Genomic DNA, 20701 nt, shown 5'->3' with positions numbered 1-20701 from the left:
TGTACTTTAAATAGAAAAAAAACCTGATGTATTTTACTGCTATTTTTTTCCCCATCCTATGAGTAATGCAAAGCATGTGTACCTACCTACATACATCCTCAGGATGCTTTTCTCTTAGTAAGGCCTGTATACATCTGTAGCCAGTGCCGCTAGAGCTCCAGAGCTTCTGCTGAAGTTCTCCAGTGTCTGCCATGTAGCAAGGGAATATGGTGGACTTCCTGAAGTGTAAATGACCTAATAAAATCTGCAGTTCATATTGCGTGTTTTTAGGTTCTAGTAGATACCAAACCATAGACAGGAAACCCTGATTTGTGCTTACTTGCCCCAGTCTAGCTGGGAATTGTTAGCAAAGAGCAGTTTAGCCTTTATTTTGGAATGTGTAACGGGCAGAAAAGCTGCAGTGGGTGGCAGGTGAGGGATTACAAAATAGCTTTCTCCACCTGGGTTCTTCCAATGGCACTTCTCACTGTAACAGTCCGGCAATTTTACAGACTGTTAGGTACATCTCATGGCTGACTTATGTTCTTGTTTTGTCACTTGGGAAACTGAGGTCCTGACGGGGTGGATGATGGAAGTGGGGTTTCAAGTGGTCTCCCGCCTGCTTCTGCTATAGTGAGGTTACCTGTTGTTGTCAGCTGTCCCCTCTGATGTACTTAGTGCTGACAACCCAGAGGAACCTAATTTTCTGCTTCTGTTCCTGGCAGGAGATGTACTGCTCAGGGAAATGCCCCAGGCCCAAGTCATGTGCATGCTTTTCCTTCCCTTTTTCTTCTTCTCAACTACCTTCAGAGACACTTTGTCTCATTTCCTCTGAATCTGACTGTTCTTGCTGCAGCTTCATGGTTCTAGCAACGTAATGACCCAGCTGATGTGGTTCCAGGTGTCTGCTGGCATTTTTAGTTACTGTTTTGCCTGCCCTGCAGAAAGCAAAACTGCACTACCTGGATGCATGAAATCTTAGCTCCACTGAGCTAAGATCTCCTGTGGGCTCTGAGGCCAGGATTTTGACATCTTTGAAATGGTATTGGTTTCTGAAGGCTCTCCGCAATGGCAGTATGGCTGGAATCCATTTTGCAGGAACCAATGTGGCTATAGATAAGGGGAACAGTAGAGCTTCAGACTGTCCTCGGTCCTGGCATTCCCATGTGCCCCAGAGAGGTTTGCAGGAAACCTCCCTGGACAAGAGCAGTAGTCTGTATTTGCGGCTTATTGGCTGTTGGCAGCATCAGTAAAGAAATTTCTAAAGGGTCCAGCTGTGAGAACAGGCTTAAGTTTTATTATGGTGTGCTGAATGCCAAACTGCTAAGAGAGGTAAGTATTTTACTCCAATGAATGATATGTGAACAGCTGTGGAGGCAACAGAACAGGAATCCTCTTCCTTTGCAGGCAGATGATGTGGCTGGTGCATGTACCCTCTCTCTCCCTATCCTGCCATCCCATGATTACTTCAGTTTTCCAGGCAAGGAGCTGGAAAGTCCTTCCTCTCTGAACAGAACAGCATCTACACTGGTGATTGTGGGACTTCCTTTGCATTTGGTTTATGAACCAAATACCACACAAGAGAGGAGGAAGCTGAGCCCTTATCTGCCAGCTCCTCAGCGAGTGTACTCAGCTGTTGGGTGGAGGTGCTGTAGTAGTGAGGAACCCTTGCTTTGTGTGTGGGATGGCCTGAACATCTAACTAGAATCCTGAAGAGAGGGGAGTACCTAGGAGCGGTCCCCTTGCCTTAGCATTTCTTCACTGGGGGTCTTTTCGGCAGGCCCCTGGTTTGATGTGCTTGAAGCTTGGATCCCTCTTTGCAGGTGCCCTACTCCTCACCCCGGGATCAGGGAGCACGTGGTGTTACTTCAGCTGTGCAAAACATCCTGTGGAGCTCGTCGTAACTTGCTTTGTGTTGAGTGGCATTGCTTTTCTGGCATCCTTGTCTGTTTGTTACTTGGTCCTGCAGATGGTCCGTTGATTCATGTAACTTTATCCTTTAATTAGCGCTGTGGAGTTAACGTGCTTCAGGTTGATATGGACAGGCTTTCAGTGTGTGAGTTGTTACAGACCTTCCAGATTGGGGATGCTACAGTGTGACATCTGGGTTAAGTTTAGAGCTTTTTCTAAGCCTCCCTTGAACAGACAGGCTTTATGAGAGCGTCTGCCAGGCTTTACCAGAGGAGGGCTGTTCCACATCATCTTTGAATATCTAATTGGATTATATTTGCTGCTTGAGCTCTTTCAAAGAATTCTAACACAAGCTATCCTCGAAGTACCTGCAGAAAAACTGGATTGACTTGTTTCTCATCATCAGAGGCATTTAACTGTTTTCTAATAATTTTCCTTGTTCTCTTTACGGTAATAATGTGTCCTTGCCTGCAAGCGCAGAACCCTTTTTGAGGGGGACACAGAGCAGGGTCCATGTCCTTCCCCTTGGCTCAGCTATCGCTGGCAGTAGCACAGAACATATGACCTGGCATATTTTCATTGAAGCTTAACGTTCTCTGGATTTCATTGCCTTATGTTTTCTTGGGAAAATACCTTCTCTTCCTGCTTTGTTTATTGCAGTTTGATATTCCTGTCTCAGCCCACATTTATCTCTCCTCTGGCTTGGCTCCTTTAGAGGATGCAGCTAAACAGGTGTGTGGAGGACCTGGAGAGGTTCTGTGTTTTCTCTTTATGCTGAGATTCAATAGTGCTGGTAAGTCCCATGTTTCCCTCTGTCCTCCAGTAAGGAATTGGCCTTGTTGTTGCTTGTTTATGCATATGGATGTGGTTTATTTTTAAAATCAGTAATGCCTAGAAGTTATGGAGGCATTGCCTTCAAAGTTTTCAGGCATGCTTCATGATGCACTGTCTTGGTATCTATGGAAGTAATATAAAAGCTGACCGCTTGTCAGTAAGGCTTTTGAATTTGGCTGAGCGCTCTAATGGGCAGATAGCATCATCCAGCAAATGGAGTGTGTGATTGGGAAGCAGCAGGCATTGCTTGCATTTTTATTTTTGCTCTTGACTTGCTTTATGACCTTTGATAACTCTTTCCCCCTCAGTGCAAAAAGGATACTGAACTATGCCTGTATAAATTGCCTTGGGATATGTAATTTTTTTTTTTTGCCTTCTAATCAAAAGTAGTCAAAGGATTTGGTCCTGTTTTCATTTTACACAACTGCAGTATTCCTGTGGAGTCTAATGGAAATAGAACCAGACCAGCATCTTTTGCAGAATCAAAAACCTAGGAAGCTTGGCCTATCTTTAAAACTTCCAATTAATTAAATATTCAATTAAAAATGTGTGCCATATAAGTTAAGGGTATGCACCAAGTGCTAGGCTATACTGCTTCCAAACTGTTAACATAATATATAGGGCATCTATCTGTTCTCCGTTTTCTGCTTTCACAGATTCAAAAACAAAAAACAAAAAGTTGATATGTTATGGAAACAGAAGAACAGTGCATCATCCAGTTGCCCTATTTAGTGTAGTCCCCGCTGTGTTAATTCCCCTCTAATCCTTTCCTTAAACACAATTGATTGTATCTCATTTGTGGCAGGTTACATTCCAAATAAACACTCCATGATCCTACATGTTTCAAAAAGCTTTTTATTTAATGTAACTTCGCTAATCTAATAAAAGGTATGGCTAATTATGCCTGCCTTTCAGATTAGTGTTGCCAATTTTGGCTAATTTATGTCTATCACTGTCTTTCCTATGTGTAATGCTTCCCTGTTGTATTAGTAAAAGAAGGATAAAGTGTGTCTAGTCCAGTGGATTCCTGATTCCTAGCAAGAGGTTTTGATTATATTATTCACTAATAGCCTTAAGAAGGGAATAGCTCACATGATGCATCTTCCTATTGCCAGCTGGTACGTGTTTATATGAATGACAGGAGCCAAATGCAGTATACTGACTGTTTTTAACCAAAGCTTCAGCATTCAGCCTGATTCAGGATGATGCCTGAGGCAGTTTGATCCAGTGTGGTGGGTCTGGCAGTCTGGGAAACTCCTTGCACGAGCTTTGCTCTCTGCACCTCCAGGTAGCATGCACCTGCTGCTCCGCTTGGAGAGCTGCTCTTCCTCCTCCTCTCTATCCACGTAGACTCACATGTGACCCCTGCCCTCTGGCTCTGCTCTTGAACCACTTTCAGAACTGGTTGATAATTTATTTATTCATTCATTTGCATGAATTGTGCTCTGACCTGTCTAGTTCTAGTTCTTTAAAACTCCTGTGTCGTTTCTCACCCAGCCAGTGCACGAAACTCCCTCCTGTTCAGAATCTGGAGGGGAAAATAAGAGGTGCATCTTGGTCCAATTGAAGGCTTAGCTTTAGTTTAGAAATAATTGCATTTTGAGCTACTTAAACATCATCTAATATTTTTATTTTTTAGGTGCAAGGCCTGACAATGGCACCGAATGAGCACTGCCTTCAAGCCTCCTTCCTGTAAATGATAGGACCAAACAAGGCGGTGTGATGAACATGCCACTGCATCAAATCTCTGTCATTCCAGCTCAGGATGTTACCTCTTCCAGAGTCTCCAGGAGCAAGACCAAAGAAAAAGAGGAACAGGTATTGTCAGATATGCTTGATTTTTCACAGGAAGTTATGTAAGTATAAAATGATAGGGGTTATCAAATCAGACCTACCTGATTGTGTTTCAAAGCCCCAACTCCTTGCATGACTGCTGCTTTTAGTGAAGATGAATGTTACCGAATTATCTCTTTATTCTCATATTTGCTATTTTAAAGCAGCTACCTGCAAAATTCTAGAAATTGTTGTTGAGTAACTTTTGCAAAATGCAAGCTACGACTTTTCTATTTTGGATAAGAATTCAAGGCAGGTAGGGATTTCATATGATGGGTCTAGTACCATTGTCATGGAAGCTGTTAAAGGTGTACTTTACCTTTCTAAAAGAAAAATAGTATGGGGTATGAACCCCTATATGCAGCCATGCATCCTGTTTTCCTTTGCTCTTGGCAGCATCTAGTAGCCATGTTGTGGTTCGTATTGACTGGAATATCACAAGGAAGAAAATACACACCCATGTGTATACTTACTGTGCTGTTTTCTGGAGATAACTATTTGTATTCTTAACTTGGGAGCATGTGTGTGAATGGAGTAATTTTGAGGTCTTGTTGTGGTACTAATGAGAACTGAAATACAAAAATATCTGAAGTATCTAATGATTATAAGTCTATTAGAATCTAATTAATAGGCTACTTACCAATTTTTAATGACATACTATGTCTAGTCTTCATGTGTCAACCTTATTTACCCCTGGACTATGTGTCTGATCCAGCCCAAAGACCTTAGTGTGCATCATGCTTTAGTGTATGCTGTACTGCATTGAATTTTACATTATCTGTCAGTTCCACAGAAACCTCTTTGTGGTTTTTAGCTTTACTCTAACATAAAATCAGGTCAAGAGAACATTTACATTATGGTACAACTGCAGGGCTTGTTTTGTGGACTGCTCAGCAGTGATTAATTCTGAGGAGATCTAGGGTGATACTGATTACAGTTAGGGCGCAGCTTAAGTGTAAGGGACTGGAAAGGCACTGTCATGTTACAGAAAGGGATTCATTAAGAGTAACTCTGGGTAGGATAAAAGAAATTACTTCTGATGTGTTAGGATCATCTGCCTGACTAACCTTCTCACCTGTCAGCTGTCCAAATTGCACCTCCCAAAGTCACCAGTGAGTCAGTAAAAATAAATTGTCCCGTTGTTGGTTTTTTGGAGTTCTCTCCTTAGTAACATCTTAAAATGGATTCTAGCCCTTTGGATTCTTAAACTAGTAATTAATTAGGCTGTCATGCTGCTGCTTTTGGTTGCCAGGACTAGGCAAGAAGTTATCTTCACAGATGAGGTGCTCTAAATCCATAAAGCACCTTGTCTCAGGAGTCTGCTGGAATCTCTCACTTCCCACCTGTCACACATAGTCACTGTCTGGGCAGCTCTCTAGGTTAAGAGGGCTCTGCTGTTTCTTCCCGTTGGTCCCCCTCCCATATAGAAACTAACTGTGCCCTAGGTAACATCTGTTGTACAAAAGAAGGACAGTAGGTAAAACTGAGAAAGAAGGCATTTACAATTCTGTTTTGTATCTTCAGTACAAAGTAAGTGTTACTTCAGTATTTTCATACTTCAGTTGCATAACTTTCCATTATGCAACACAGCTCGCAGTTATTTCTTCATGTTGTGGATGGCCTAGACACAGTTCTGATGGATTTCTGCAAAAACATATAATAGTTTTTCAGGAACAAGTGCAACATTTCACAGTTTGATTCAAGTGCCATGATTTTCTTACCTTACCTTTACTATGTAATAGAAACACCCCTTACCTTTTCTGCATAGGAAGAACAGTAAGTACCTCAAACAACCATGTACACTGTGGTCTTAAAATGTATTGAGTTGTACAAAGCCACTTGCCAATCTGAACAAAATCAAACAACCCCTAAACCACAATCAAAACCAATATTACTACTTCAAAGATAAATATATAGGTTTGCTTTGTAATACCAAGCTGTGTTCTTAGACGAAGTGTGTTGCCAGGTGTGTGCTTTGTAGATTGAGCAGATTCGATGTACATATCTCCCCTGTTTATTACCAAGCTCTGGCTAAAGCCAAGGTGAATAAAGGTAGAATGTCAAGTAGCAGATGAAATTTTGTCTTGCTTTTGTTTGTGCTGTTTCAAACTAGACCTTTGGCTTGTCTGTACCTGCATCCTGCATTGTAAGAAGTCCTTCAGAGGAAAGGCTCAAGAAGCACAGCAGCAGAAAATGAAGTACCTATGTGCCTAGAAAGAGAACTTTGCCAGTCTGTGAAAAGTCAGTGTTTGTCCTATTCCCCAGAAGGAAGATGCTTTCTATCCTGTTCTGTTATCTTTTGCGATTGTGGATGTGTTTAATTATCCACATTTGTAGCAGAGGTGCAGAGGAAAAATTCTTAAGCTGAACAGTTAGATCTCTTACTATTTCTTCTCTTTCACGCTTCTGGTCAAGATGTGGCTCTTGTATTTCAGGCTAAGGCTTGACTGGTTTTAGTAATAGTTTTCCTTGCTACAAGAGCAGGTTTTCTGGGCTAATGATTTGTGACTAACAGTGAAGAACAGCAAGAAATTCTTACCACCTTTATCATTACAACCCAGTTTTTCACATTGGGTGTTCTATAGTCCCTAGGCATGCCTCATAGCAGATTAACATGTAGATTCAATACCTGTGGAAGTCTTGGGCAAAAATCTACTGACTTTGAAGAGGTGGTAAAAGGCAAAGCTCTTGTCTACCATTTCTGTTTTAAGTCCTCAGTGATATGTATAAATAGCAGATCCTGGTAGATTCTGATTTAGGTTAGTGTAATTTTAAAGATTTAAAATAGTTGAAAACTGTGGTTAACAGCAGTCTTTCATGAAACTTTGTCCATTTCCCTAGTAAAAATGGTGAAGGTCATAAAGGGATTATTAATCTTGCATTTAACTCACATGAACTGTTAGCTTTAAGGGCTATTAATAACCATCATTAGCTTCTTACTTATCCTTCACTAGGAATAGCTTCATACTTACCTGATTTAAGGGAGAGTCGCTCTTATTGTTTGTGAGACGCTACACCCCCCCTACCCCACCCCCCCACCCCCGCTTCTGTTTGGTGGGTAACAGCAACAGCTGGCAACCATGTTTCCCAATGTATCCAAAAGCTACTGGCTCTCAGGATTTGGACTGGAAATGAGGAACCCATGCTGGCATGTGATTGAGGTGTTGCTCTGGTTTTGTTCTGCTACAGCATTGCCTATTTGAGGGCTTTGTGCCTCACTTGTTGAAGGGGGCTGATGTGTACCGCAAGTTCTTAGTAAATGTTACTGCAGTGGGTGAAGCTCCCTGAGCAATAGCTTTTACACTGCTCTTCTAAAAATGTGTAACTTCCCAACCATGCTCTACTGTGCTATGATCTCTGCAGATCTCATAAGCGGATCAGGGATGGGCGGGATCAGTGTTTGAACCAGAGATCATGAGGTGTTGGTGCAAGTCATTTTGGCTGCGCAGTGCTCACTCTTCTCAATGGCCTGCACCTGGGAAGCAATACTGAGTTGTCATCAAAGATCATGTACCATTTGTCACACAAGCAAATGAATGTTCTAGTCAAATATAAACTTGCTAATTCCACTTGATCGCCCGAAGCTCCCTTCTGTCCTCTGCTCTAGAGGAACTACCTTCTTGTCTTCCAAGTGCTGTGTAGTATTACTGGCTGCTATGGGCTCAGCAGAGATGCTATGATCATCTCAAACATCTCCAGGTGTTTCTCAAAGCTGTCATCTTGGAGATACTATGACCACCTAATTTGTCTGGATGAAATTATGGTGAGAGAAGTACATTGTGCTGCATCTTGCTAAATTTCTTCTGCCTTCTTAATGATCTCTTGCATCCTATAACAGCAAAGGCATTATGGCCTATTGATTCAAACAAGCCATGTCTTACTGGAAAAGCAGGACTTCCTTGAAGAAGAAGAAAAAAAGCAATAGATGCACTTGCAAGAATTTTTAGTCATACATCAGTAGCACAGATACAGAAGCACTCTCTGACCTTTTCCATTCACTTTTCGGACTTTGAGCTGTGAATGTGGGCTCTGACTGTCTGAACTTGATCCAAATACTCAGGCTTTTTTTAAGGCTCTGTGTGTTTGATTTTGCTTCCCCATTGAACCAAATCACTCATTAAGCAGCCATGCTGCAAATCCTTTGAGAATTCCACCCCTTATTATTTTTATACTGAGATTTGTGTGCTTATGTGTAGCTATGTTGTATATTAACACTGGGCCTGGCATTTTTCCTTTATTAAATTTGCTTTGTATAGAAGCTGGTTAGCTATGGAAGAATTTTTGTCTGAGTGTCCTGTAACTCTTCCATGGGAAGCAGAATGTCTCCTGCTGTACTGCTTGTAGCCTTAGCCTCAGAGTGGGAATGGAAAAGTCCTTTCCTGACAATTCAAATCTGGGCTTTTACTTGGCGTGTTTTTCAGCGGATCATAAAGCATTTCTCAGAAAAAGTTGATGTCATGCTTCTGACTTTCTAAAAAGTAGCAGTTAGACAGTTTTTTGACAGAGCAGACAACCTGTGACGGAAGCACCCCTGAAGAGCTGCAGTGAAAATGCTGTCATTTCTGCAGTGTGGGAGCAGGTAGGAATATTTCCCAGACCTCGTCATTTGAGAATACACCAGATGACTGAGACCATTGTAACATCCTTCCGAATTGTATCCCTCAGCGATGCTGTCGTGCTAAGAGTGTGGTATTTCTATGGCTGATTTCTGTGCTAAAACAGACATTTTAGTACATGTCTGTGTAGGAGCAGGTGCCTGAACATACTCCCATTCCTATTACCTTTAGCAGGTAAACAGTCTAGTGAGGAGCACTAAATAAATAGGAAAATTGCTTGAGAAACTGCTTCACGCCAAACGCATCTCTTTTCTCCACGGGTGCATTTGTACACACTTGAACACCACCCTGCTTGTGATCTCTCCATTTGGTTATTAGGAGAGTTGTTCTTGTGCTTGTCAAGACAAGTTAACTGTTACTTGCATCAAACCCTTCCTGGGCATGGCACCTTGCAGTTGCTGTCAGGTACCCCTGCGAACATGCTCTCACAGGGCATTGCCTATTTCTTTACTCCTATAAACATCTTGGCATCTGGCAGTGGTGTGAGTGCCTGAGGTGCTCCTTCTGCCCTTGCCTGCCTGCCTTCTCCCCATGGGCAGTGTGGTGCCAATACAGGCAGTTGCCACCATTCCTGCCCCTTGCCGACTTCAGGGCTTTCTTCTCTCCCACGTGTTCCTGGCAAGAGCACCACTAACCCCCCCTTCTGTGTGGTACTGGGGAAACTGGCAAGAAGCACACAGAGTGCAGCCAGCCCTGGATTAAACCAGTGGTCTGGAATTTGGGATTTGTTTGTCTCTTACTGCCCTGCTAGACAGTGTTGGGCAAGTCCCTTGGGTGCCTGTGCTATCCTTCTTCCCATCTGTGAAAGAGGGCTAGCACTGTTGACTAGCCTTGTAAAGGGCTTCAGGTATATGGATAAAAGCTGAGCACTAGAAGTGTTTGTCACTAGATCCTTTGAGATGACTGCTTTGCCAAGTCCCACTCTGCAGGCGGTTCTGCTGAGCCGGCCCAAAGCTCTGCTGCAGGTCGTGGTGGGCATGGGGTGTGTGGACAGCAGAGGGGTCTTCCTCATGCAGGTAGGCATCGCTTGATCTCAGTCGTGGTGAACGTGCAAAATGCTGTGACCTTCCCAAATCCGTTCTGTTCTTTTTGTGCTTGAGTGCAGGATGGGAAGCTGGTCCTCTTGAGCCCCTCTTGGAAGCTAGAGCACGGTGCTTCCCAGCAAACCCTGGCTGAAGGGTGAAGAGAGGAGGCAGGAAGAGGGAGGGAGGGAACAGGATGGGAGGGAGCTGCTCCTGCTGGAGCAGTCCTAACAAAAAAAAGTTGGATCACGCTGTTTGATTCTGCATTGTGTTTGTCTTGGAGTGTGTACAACATGTGTGTGTGAGGAAAAGAGCAGATGGCTTCTGAGTGGAGATGAATTATGAAAGGCAAACTGTGGAAAGTGGTTTCTAAAAGGGATTTGAAGGAAAAGAGGAGAAAACCCTTTATTTTAAAAATTCAGTAAACATTACAAAAACTAACATGTTGATACAGCAGCAGAATTTTATTTTATGTAGTGATTCTTCAGAGTAGAAACTTTGGTTTTGCCATTTGCTTGTAATCAGATTCATTTATATACAATCTCTGTTTTGATTTTTGTCAGCTTATTGCATGTGAACTCCTTGCTTTGGTGTCTCAAGACCAGAAACTTAGAGTTAATTATTATGATCTGTAGCTGTTGCTTTAACCTGAATTTTTAAACCACCTCTCTGGTATTAACACAATCTCTGTCTGGCTTTCACTAGCAGCTCACTTGAACAAGCTGAGAGTCATTCTTTGAAAATTACAATTTTCTAAAAGAAGTGCTGGTGCTGTTTAATTATGTGATAGCCAGGTATGTTTTGGTGGTGGTGTTTTGCAAGTCTGTTGATGTTTCTCGTGTATGTTAATGTGCAACAGTTTTCCGTAAAGGGAGCCCTGGATCTGACCTCGTGATTGCAGAGTTTATGTTTTTTCTTCCCTGGCAAAAGCATGCTTGCTTGTTTGCTTGCTAGTGAGAGGTGTGTGTCAGCCATGATCTCACAGTGAGCTGTATGTGCATATAAGTATTTGTGTTGGTGCACAGTGACACTGAAATCATTGCAGCTCCACAAAGACATGAGTCAAGGCCCTGATAGTACTTTGCAGTGATTTTCATCACCCAGTGGCTATACTGTTTCCTTAAAGTGATGCTGTCAAGTTCCTGTAAACTGATTTTTAAAGTTCTTTGTTAATTAAAGGTAATTTCTGTAAATGAGAGACGCCAGAAGTACAGGGTTTTTTGCTCCTGTAGGATATTTTGCCTCACACGTTGATGCGTAGTGAGTGACTTTGTTGGTTTGCTCTTTCAGACAGGTGTGTTTCTTTGCCTGGTGAAATACTTAGAGTAGGTTGGGGTTTGGGTTGTTTTGGGCTTTTTTTGGTTTTGTTTAGGGTTTTTTTGAGAGAAGAACAAAGACTAACAATTCTGCCAGGAAGGCATGCTGTGGTGTGATACCCTTAAAGTACCTGAACTTTAGAGTTTTTAAAACTGCGTTTAGCTTTCAAGTTGCTGACTTCCTTTTAAACCCTGCACCCCAGCGGTTTAAAGGTTTAACTTCTCAGAAGTTATATATAGGCTTAGATTTGCACCCCTGAACTTAGGTAATTCTGCTTGGCCTTATGCCATTTATGAAGAATTCTTGACAGGGGCGGAGGGAAGTTATTCTTCAGAAGTTGCTCCTCCGTGCTTTGCTGAAATCTAAGCTCTTGGGTTTACAGCCTTCTGAGTCATAGTCCTCACACCTAGAAACAAAATCCACCTTTGGGATCCAGTCAGTTTCTCTTGGTCCCAGAAGTGATGGTCTCTTATCTGCTACTAAACATGTTTTTCTTTGGTAGCAGATATTGCTCCTGTTTTAGGAAGTTGCTTATGGAGATTTTTCATGATAGCCACAAATCAAAGCACACTTTTATTACTGAACAAACCCAAACGTTTGTTCCATGAGGTCAGTACCTGAAATTCAGAATTTCATTTTCTAGGAGTCAGATACTGAATTTTGACATCTTCAAAGACAAAGGGAAGAATGGGATCACCTATTTGTGGAGGTTTAAGTTTATTTACAATGCAATTGTCTCTTCCTGTAAATAAGCACTACTTTGATGTTGATGCAAATGAGTAAAAGCGGCCCATTTATAATTTTTTCATATGCTTGAATGTAGACTGCCTCTGATTCCTTGTGGACCTAACAACAGGTGGCTGTGTGGATCAGGGAGAGGGCTGTCCTCACGTCTGCAGCATTTGGCTTAACCCCTGTGCTAAGCGAATGCTGTGTGTATCCACCATGTTCTTCAGGGGTGCAGCATCTATGGTGTTCCTGGAGGCAAGAGTCTGGGACCATGTCACTAAATGCTTTGCACACATATTATGCATCTGTCACTGTAACTGCAAGCATGCATGTTTAGCACAGACATTCATATACTCCAATTCTATGAGCATGGAAACAGTTTTTGGTATAGTTTTAACATTACAACATTTTCAGTAATAAGTTTGTAGCTTAGGTTGTTCAGGGACTTTATAGTAAAGAGACGGGATGTACATCTAAATTTTTTGTGTAACTTATTGAGTCTATATCAAAGCTGGATTTGGAGACACAGATTTCCAGTGTGCCTTACTGCCTTGAAGGGTAATTGCATTTCCTACTCTGAAGTACTTATACCTTGGAAAATCACTACTCTAGATCTCACAGACATAGAATTATTTATGGCTATTTATCTCTAAGAAGTCAATCAGATTTCTTTGTCTCAAGTCAAATTCACTCTCTGTTAACTGGAACTAGTGTGAGGTTGTGTTCATTTAGTTAAGTATATCGTACTTAAAATCTCAGTGACCCTGTGGGGGTTTTGGAGGAATATTTGGCTCCATTTTTATCTTTAAAGTACACTCTAAATTGCTTTAGGTGTGAAAAATTACTTGCTGCTTGATGTTCTTGAATTAGCTTATAAGCAAACATTTGTAGTTGTTACCTGTTCTTGACTCATGTGCTTCCAATATGAGATGAAACCTTAGAGATCTACAATATCTTCATATAAAAGCCAAAAGACTTCTTTTGCCTTTGCTTTCACCTTCAAGCCCATTCTTCAAGGAAAAAAGAAAGAAAAAAAAATTGTGTATGTTCTGTTCCTTATTTAATGGCTCTTTAGCACATTGTTTGTGCCAAATCTTTTTCCTTTAGATAATATGCTGTAACGTTTGAGAGTATATAGTCCAGTCTACAGAGCTAGGACTGAGAGCTGTCTTTTGTTTGTGATTCTGTTGTGGTTTTGTAACCCCTCTGTATCACATTCTTATTGTAAACAAACACAGAGATCTTGTCAATGGGGAGGAAAGTACCAGAACCATGTGTTTAGAGTCTTTCAATTCATTCATTCATTCTTCTGATTGCAGGTTTAACTTTTACTGCAGAGGTCATATTCTAGGTTTATACATTACTAGCAACTGTCTTCATGCAGAATTGTCTGTGCGAGATAGCTACAGCTTTAACAGACATGTTGATCTTTCCACAAAGAAAGTGGATTTATGTGGCACGTCAGCTAATTTCAGTGAACGTTACTATATTTATGTAGTGTTGTTTGTAACAGTATTGTGTTTACCCTCCCTTTGTCCCAACCTTCTGGGACAAGCTTCAGTATGCCCAGGAAGTGAGGCAACAGTATATAACCACATAATTAAATACTATCACCCACACATACACACTTCATTTATCCAAGAGGTGGTCTAGCGCTCCAGGACGTACCAAATTTCTTTCCCAACCTAGAGGTTAAGACCGCAAGAAGAAGGTTGGAGTGAAGAGGCACCTGATGCCTCCCTGCAAGCCAGGATTATCCCGTTGCTGTGTAAGGCAGTACTTCCCAGCACCCTTAACGTTGACACTGAGTGGGAGCCTCTCCTGGGGATCCCTGCCTTCCTCCGACACCAGTGTCCAGCTGTGTGTATGCCACTCAGTATCTTCCAGGTCTGCCTCTCCAGCTCGTGTGCTGGCAGTCACCACTTTAACAGCTTCACGCTTCAGTTCCTTTGTCTGCATGGTTGTATCAGGAGGATTGTTCACGTTAGCTAATATGTGTAACAGGCTTGAGATGCACAGCCAACTATATAAATAGCAGTGGGTGATGTTAGTAGATAGGAAGCGCAGAACAGAGGAGGTGGAAGAAATCCTTGAGATGCTATTCTTAGTTCAGGTGCACTTTTAAACGTATAGTCTCGCAGTTGCAGTGGTGAACTAGTAGATGTTGAGGACTGAGTTGTGAATGCTGCACAGCCGTGATGGTAGATCAAAAGAGAGGTGACCTCAACCAGCAAGGCTAGGCTAGGGGACATTTCAGCAACAGATGTAGTAGGCTTGAGTGTACAAGGAAGTGAGAACCCAGAACAAATATTAGAAACACCCCAGCACACCTGAGATCATGGCTCCTAAGGATGCTGATTAGTTGGCTGTAATTCCTGAAAGTGTGATTAAAGCGTACCTGATTTATGAGGCTGGTGAAGACATGAGTGCGGAAGGGAGAGGTTGTGTGCAGTAGAAGCATGTACACTGATATAGTCAGGCATGGATTTTTTTCCTTAAACTTACCTTAGTCACAGAAATCTTTTGCAACAAAGTAGTTGATCTTTCTTCTGCTAGTGGAGCTTTGTATTAGCCATTTAATTAATTAGTTTCTATAGAGCTGTCAAAAATGGACTTTAAAAACTTGCCTATGTTATACCACAAAACTATGTGGAGGCAGGTTAAGGATTTTCTGAGCCAATATACTATCCTTTCTTCTGTACTTTGTCACTAGGAAAACAATAAATTAGTTAGAAGAATGGCACCCCATGCTGTCCCTTCTTATTTTCATGCTATTTCAGGACAGCTTTTCAGCCGGTACCAGGACTCATTTCAGAGGTGGCTATCAAGTTTGAGCTATTGTGAAGCACCCCCCTGCTAGATTTGTGCTTCCCGGGGGGGGGAATGCTAACCTCTCTTAAATAGAGGAAAAGATGCTTGCTAGAAACAAGAGGCAGATCTCTGTTTTACTTGTAGTATTTGAGGAGCGGTTTTACACAATGGAAAGTTGTAGTTCTATAGTTCAGTACAGTCTTTCCAGAGCAGATAAAAGTAGGCATGTCTGTAAGTCCTCTGAGGCCCGACATGGATAGATGTCACACAAGAGAAGTTGTGTCCTATCACCTCTGTAGTATATGTTGATGCCAGACTTTACCATACAGCCCATGGAAGTAACTTGTCTACAATACTTGGGTTCTTTCTTCTTTAGCTTTTCTTTTCTCTCCTTATACTATTTTTTAAATGCCAAGACCACATGTTGATCATTCAGAATTATGGATTGGCATCAGATTCTTAAAAGAAGTATGAGATTGTCCTTTTCCTAGGATTTAGAGAGAGGAGCCTAAAAAAGATGGTTTAAAAGTTGTAGGGGCTGCTTCTGGCTCTTTTGAATACCAAATAATCAATTGGTTTTCATTTTTCCTTTAAAGCAGTCAGGGAACAGTCTTGTAACACATAGCGGTAACTTTTCCTGAACGGAAAGTTTCAGAACAGGAAATGTTTTAGTCAGCTCTGACTGGATGCATGAACCCCATGTCAGTTGTAAAGTTTTTTTTTCTGGCAGTCATCTGCCTGTCTATTTCTAGTAACTATTCCCAAGCAGTAGATGCCAGAGGAGGTGGTTTCTGGATAGTTAAGTTTGAAACATCACCATACGTTTCCCTCAGCAAGTGGGTTACGTGATTTTTTTTTGTTGTTTCAGTTTTTATGCGTAACAACAGTGAAATCATTTGATTGATCCCAGCGAGTAAGAAAGAGTTGTTTGTTGTCTGGGTTTTTTTTTTTCCCCTGCAGTCCTCTTTAGTTATGTTTACTGTAATGAAGATGGCTGAAAGCACATTATTTGGGTAAAGATTGCAAGGCAGGCTCGTATGCAACCAAGTGAAACATTCACTAATTTTTGCATCTTAATTTCCCTAAGCTGGTTAATGTAACAGCAGTTAAACAGCTTCATTCTGCATGAAATGCTGCAGTGCAACTTCCCCTTTGGCTGCTGACAAGCATCAGGTACTCCAGAGACACTGGAGTTACTGAAACATCCACAGGCAGAAATGTGGAAGTGACCCCAAAATTCAGACACCAAGGTTGGGACATTTGGGAAAAGGGAAGCACAGCTACTGGATACCTGGCCCGTAAACTTTAAACCATAGCTATTTTAAGTTAAGCACTTAAAAGGGAAGCACTAGGGTACTTAGCAGAAATATTTGCAAATTAGGGCCACTGGGTACTGCCAGTGTTAATTTGTGCTTAAACTAATACAAGAAACCCTCTCCCCTTGCAGCTGGGAATAGAACTGAACTGGTTCTCTTCTGTGATTAATATGAAAACCTTGACTATTTGGCTTATATTGCTTCAAATAGCAAAGTAAAAAAATCTGTATCATCATACAATGACAAAAGTCATGCGGAAGAGGGGAAGGCATGTTGGAGTACAGATTAAATTTAAAAAAAAGGGGGGGGCAGCTATTTTGTATGTAATTTTTTAATATGCAAAGCAGAACACAGCTACCTAAAATAAATATATATTCATATATTTCTAGGCACTGGTAATAAAGGGCTGATTGTCTTGGTTCCTAACTGAAGTCAGCAGCATAAAAGCAGCACCTCCCACCCCCATACCCTGTCCCATCAGTCTGGTTGAGAATGGCTTGGTTTATTTTAATGAGTCCTTTGAAGTTTGTGATGTTGAAGGCCAGCAGGGATGGCCACATCTGACTTGTAATGACCTGTGTTACAGGGGTAACTAGGTGCAACATACACTGAACCCATAATTCATGGTATTTGGAAGAGGCACTTCAGCCTCCAGCCTTGACTTGAAGATGAAGGGTAAATCTTCTTACTTGGTAGTTTGTTTCCGTGCCAACCACCATCACAGTTTACAGAAACCACACCCAACTTCTATTTTTTATTTTTTAATTCTGAGGTTTTCTGGCTTCAGCTCCCAGCTGCTAGTTGTTGGTGAATCCTTTCTTCATTAATTGAAACAGGCTCTTAACTTGTGCTTTTGGACCTATCAGTGTGTTACAAACAAGTTAGGTCATCCACTTTTTAGATAAATTTAAAGATAAAATTCTTGAATCTCTCCCAGTAGGGTGTTTCCTACAGCCTTGAAAATGTTTGGGGGGAGTGAGGGATGGAAAGAGATCCCGTTCAGCCCCCTCTCCTTCTATTTGAAAGGAAAGATTGCGACACTGGAAATGCAAGTGTCTTAATTACAAGGCAAGCCGTGCCGCTTTTGCTTTTAGGGTTTTGGTGGTGTTACAGTTGTTGTCTCCCCTCAGTTCTCCAGGACCTACCTTGGCAGTGCTGGACTTTTGATCTCTACTTGCTATAATGCAAGGGTGAATGGCATTGATCCTGTCCTCTAACCCCATTCAGGTTCTCATCTCCAATTGTCACTTCACTGCAACTTCCTAAATCCTTTACTGTACTCCTGCTTTATAGGCTGAAGCCTGTATAACTTGTGGTTACAGCCTGTGGCACTTCGATTTGGTGAAAATAAAATGCAGTTTGAGTACAGGTGTTCTTTTGTTGTTTCTTTTTTTTTCCCCCAGATCAATTTCAGATGCTCAGTGTCTGTGAAGTGGCTGTAAGCCTCATCAATTTTACCACCCTGCTAAGCTTTGTGTCACCTGTAAATGTAACTGGCAGTGACTTTCCTATGTTGTTTTTTTTAAATTCATTTCCAGATGATTATTGAAAATATTGAGTAATGCCTGGCTCAGCACTGATCTTGTGGAACCAGCAGGAACATCTTCATTTGATTCTCTGTTGACAAGGCCAACTTCAGATCTCTCAGGAGTCGGGTCTTCACCATTTAACGTGTTTTCTATTGGTATTGTTTGTTCCATTTTTAGACGGAAACATTTGGGAAAAGAAATAAAAGGGAACAGTCCACCATATCAGACATAGTAAGGGTGGGAGTTCTGGTGAGCTAAAACAGACTACTAGGGAAATGTAGGAGACAAACAACTAGGAGACAATAGGCTGGCAAAAAAAAAAAACAACCACAGATGAGGTGAGCATGTCTGCTGCAAGACAGCACTTTCTTCCAGTCGCATCCTGAGCTCAGCTGGTGTGAGGGATGTTTCTTCCGCAAGAGTTAGCGGGGAGAATTTCGGGAGTGCATAACGCACCCAGGTATTAGGGCCTTCTTTTACACCGTTTGTTCTGTGTGGTTTGGAGCCTGAATAAATAATGCCATTTTGAAAGATGCTTTCTAATGGTTACTGGAATGAACTGACTGAAGTAAGGGAGCTTGCAGTTTCCATGGGAAACTGGGCCTTCCCCTTCAATGCAGCTAGGAAGAAAGCTAAATCCTGGGTAGCTGGGCTGCGTTGTCCCCCTCAAAGCTTCAGTTCTGGCTGTATTGTGTCCATGCCATGCTGTTTTGTTCTATTTTTGTCCCCTTATGATCTATAAACCCCTCTTTCCTTTTGAATGTAGATACAGCAGAGAGCACTGCTGTTCCTCCTAGGTTTATGAGCATTTTGAACTCCCCCCAGTCCACCCAGTCTCACACTGAGTAGGACTGGTGGCAGGTGCTTATCTCTTGAAAGCGTTCCCAGTTTTAGCCTCTGCCTGGCCCCACTGGTCTGCCTCCGAACTGCCAGGAATCCTCCCACTGTCCCCAGGAGAGATCAGGAACATGTATTGAATGTGGTAGGCATCATCTCCAGATCCAAATATTTGCTTTCAGGAGTTCTGATATCTGGGTCTGAATGTTTTATCATTTTGGTTGGTTTCAGTCTGACCTTTGGGATACAAGCCCACCTGTAAAGCACCTAGCAGGTAGCTAATCATTATGAGAGCCCTGCAGTTCGTTAAAGACTTCTCTTTGACCTCTCCTTACAGCTGGTGCTACAGCTACTCATTTAAAGGAACTACATTAAAAGTGCCATTCCCCAGGACCTCATCCAGCAAAACCCAGGTATCTTTCCTCTGGCTGGCTCTGAAATGCACTCTCACAATTTATCCTTTTCCAGAAAATGTCCGCCGTGGTCCCTCTGCTGACATGTCCACCACGGGTAATTCAGCAGCATGCTCTGGTGTCCCTGTGCTGTCTGTCCCCAAGGATGATGTGGGGGTAACCAGCTGGAACACAAGTAGTAGATTGTTGAAGTCCTTTTTTGAGACTGACTTCTGTCTGGCTACCTGGAGCAAACCTAGCCGAGGCACACACAATTCTCAGTGGATTCCAGAGTGAAGGAAGGCAGATGAGATCAACCCATATTTATGGCTCTGCTGTTCTTCAGTTCAGTCATTAAGACAGAAGTAAGTGTAAAGTCTGAGGTTCTGGTTTATAACCAGAACTTTTGGGCCTGTTTAACACAGAGCCCTGACCCCCATGTCGGTTGCACCCTTTCTGGTGAATTCTTCTAGTGCAATATTTAGGTGGGGTTTAGCTGTTGCAAGTTTTGAATCTGATCATGTTTTTTGCCTTTTTTTTTTTTTAGGAAATTCTGAGGAAGCTGTTTACAGTTCCTCTTTATAACAAAGTTCTGGTTTTTACTTTTTTTCTTAGATTTCTCAAATGTTTGTGAAAGTGTCTTAACTAGTTCCTGTATGTGCAGTTTTGTTGGGGAGAACTTCTGTACAATCCACTATTCTGAACTCAGCTATATTTTCTGAGGCCAAAAGCAGAACAAAGAGCCAAACTGTAGATGTGAGGGGAAATAAAACCCTTTAGGAAGCTCAATATGCCCCTTAGTTGCTTGGCATTTTCATTTTCTGTTCAATCACCCAATTTTCTCTAGTCTGAAGTGCTTTCTGTGGGTCTGTTTTATTTTGTTTTTTCTGCAATCAATCTTTTAATGCTTTTTTGGAAAAATTCTTCAGGCCATATTGTTATACCCCACTCTTGTAGGTGCATTAGTGACACTGACAGTACTTGAGTAAGCACCATTATATTGCTTTGCAGCATTGTGAATTTACTGTTGCAGTGACAAGTATTTGAATTGGGCACAGGCAGCAGCCAAAGTCAGCTCCTACCTGCAGGTACTGCTATCTTTCTGCCTATTTCATGGAAGCAGGGGATGTTATGTGGTATTTGTTAAGGCTTGGTACAGAATTTGGATACTGGTGCTAATTTCATCAAAAATAGATTTAAAGTCTTCACTTCTTTTTTCCACTGTGAAATTCACATGGGCTTGGAGAAACATCTGCTGGATCAAAGTCTGTTAGCTCCCTCAGTGTGTTCCTGATTGCTGAAATTCCCTGCAGCCTTGTTTGTTTGGAAGAAGTCTGGTGTAACATTGGATCTGTGCAGCCTGCAGTGTTTCACAAGCCAGAGAAGAGCAGTGCAGCACTTGCACAAGCATGATTATACAAATTCACAGACAGGAAACGCTGCTTGGTATTTAACATCTCCTTATTCCGTCTTTCTCCCATTAGGCTTTTGCCATCCAAATTGGTTCTTCCTTCCATCCGCCCTCCTTTGGGGTTAGACCTGGGGAATGTCCATCAGCTGTTCCCAGGCAGTGCC

At 42.0% G+C, this 20701-nt stretch overlaps 1 protein-coding gene across 8 annotated transcripts in view; it reads left to right on the top strand.

Moving 5' to 3' along the window:
- The window catches only part of MARCHF8 (membrane associated ring-CH-type finger 8), a 97919-nt gene that overhangs the window by 17858 nt on the left and 59360 nt on the right, over positions 1 to 20701 (top strand). For all 8 annotated transcript variants that reach the window (XM_069796527.1, XM_069796529.1, XM_069796526.1 and 5 more), the window contains exon 2: positions 4364 to 4542. In XM_069796527.1, coding sequence (XP_069652628.1) covers positions 4447 to 4542 — 96 coding nt within the window. In that variant the 5' untranslated portion in view covers positions 4364 to 4446. The remainder of the gene's footprint in view (positions 1 to 4363; positions 4543 to 20701) is intronic.

Source organism: Haliaeetus albicilla, chromosome 11, assembly GCF_947461875.1.
Source record: "Haliaeetus albicilla chromosome 11, bHalAlb1.1, whole genome shotgun sequence".
NCBI lineage: Eukaryota > Metazoa > Chordata > Aves > Accipitriformes > Accipitridae > Haliaeetus > Haliaeetus albicilla.
Note: the sequence above shows the minus strand (reverse complement) of the source record. Positions and strands in the feature narration are given on the sequence as shown.